Source organism: Thermobia domestica, chromosome 4 (assembly GCF_964235325.1).
Source record: "Thermobia domestica chromosome 4, izTheDome1.hap1.1, whole genome shotgun sequence".
In the NCBI taxonomy this organism is placed as follows: Eukaryota; Metazoa; Arthropoda; class Insecta; order Zygentoma; family Lepismatidae; genus Thermobia; species Thermobia domestica.
Window position 1 is genome coordinate 108,689,794 of NC_137457.1, and position 1,927 is coordinate 108,691,720.

At 37.8% G+C, this 1,927-nt stretch overlaps 1 protein-coding gene across 1 annotated transcript; it reads right to left on the reverse strand.

The window, feature by feature from the left end:
• Positions 1-826: 826 nt before the first annotated feature.
• On the reverse strand, positions 827-1,552 carry LOC145682837 (uncharacterized). The gene has a single exon (XM_081754203.1). It carries the CDS (start codon positions 1,550-1,552, stop codon positions 827-829), a length of 726 nt encoding a protein of 241 aa, XP_081610329.1.
• Between the last annotated feature and the right edge of the window lie 375 nt (positions 1,553-1,927).

Here is a 1,927-nt window from a genome sequence, read left to right on the forward strand (position 1 = left end):
TGTAAGATATTGTTTGTGTTGTAGATTCCCATTCCTTTCTTTTATGATTTCGTCAGCTAGATCCAAAAGGAACTTTCTTCTCCTTATCCTTCTTCCAGTGACTGATTTGTAAACTATCCAAGAATTTACTCCTGTCAAGTCCAATATGTTACAAAGAACATGAACTGGCCATCGTCTGCTACCAGCTCGAACAGAGTACCTGCGCGCCATTTGGTCCAGAACATCTATACCCACTTTCGTGTGATTGTAAAAGACAACTGTTTCAGGCTTCTTTTTCCCTGCTGTTGGTTCTTCTACATCAGGATGCAGAGTGCTCAAAATTAGCACGTTCTTATTTTTTTTCTACAGAGGTAGTCTGTCATCGTGTGGCCATATTGGTTTTTATATATTTTTGTATCATACAACTCTCGATTTGGTTCCACTTTCTTGACACAGACTGGTAATTCTCTACGTTGTTTTCGTACTGTGCCAACAATGTTGAAACCATCTTTCTTCAACTTCTCAGCTAGCGATACAGAAGTGAAAAGGTTGTCACATGTAAGGTTCAAGCCGGTTTTCTTATACGGTTCCATTAGACGTAAAACGACATATTCGGGAAGAGGCTGATCTGCAGGCTTATTTTCGTCTTTTCCTAGGTAAGGAAACCCGTCAAGACAGTATTTGGTATTGAAGTCTGCTAACAGCCACTACTTTGTTCCAAATTTATCCGGTTTTGTTGCAACGTACTGCAAAAATCTGCCTCTACACTTTGTGGGATATAGTTGTTCGTCACATTAACATTTTCCCCAGGGTTGAAACAATTCAACGAATTTTTCACAAATATGTCTCATATTGAAGATACAAGGGCAAATTTGTCAGTTTGTAGTTTGATTCTTCTCTCTGCACGTATATCGAATCGAATGTACTTCATGATTTCAAGAAATCTGTTCCTACGCATTGCACCTCTAAAAAGAGCTACTCCCCATTTGCTGGACCAACAACTTTTCAGTGGCATATTCCGGAGACCTGACGCACCTCCAACATAGAGCAATGATATGAAAATTAGAAGTTCATCTTTATCTACTGTCCAATTAGGTTTTTCTTTCTCCGCCTCTTTCTCGGTACATCTTTTGATAATTGATAAGAATTCATCATTGATAATCAGTCGAAATGCACTAAACAACGAATCCTCGGTTATATTTTGGTTTGCATAACGTGTTGGCTCTGGAGTAATACGTACGATGTTATGCGTCTGTCTTTTACCCTGAGATGGAACTGATAAATCTATAACCTCCCATTTTGTTCCATCAGCCGCAGTTACATATCTTGGTAGATTATGTGTTTGTGGTACTGAATTTTCAATATCGCTTGACTGATTCGAAGAGGATTCAGTTGATCTGTCGAACACGTTCTCACACTCTTCTGTAAATTCAGAATCCGAACCTGAAATCGGCAAATCTTTATCAGACAATGTATTTCCATCTTCATCTCCAGAATCACTTTCTGAAATACTTCGCAATTCTGCTAGTATTTCTTCGTTGTTACGTAAAGTTTTCGATATTTCCTGTGACATGCTTCCAGAATGATCGCATAAAAATTGTATCTTGGTCTACAAAGCAGTCTGTTTCATCAAATCACCCGTCACCAATAACCCAAGTAACTTGTAAATATTCAGTAAGTTTTGAGAAGATCAAGAGGCTTTTCTAAAAAGGAAGCGACCATTTCTCCATGGGAGCTTATTTCGTTATTACTGATAAGGATTGGAAAAGAATAAATATGGAATAAAAATTACCAGACGTAGTGAAAGATTTTTTTATAGATTACAGCATTAACTAATAATATCTAGAGGTGGCATTATGTATTCCACTTGGTAGTAGCATGTATTTTATCCTTGCGCACCATCTGTCAAACACATCAAAAACTTCAGTAAAAATGAGGTACGCCTAGT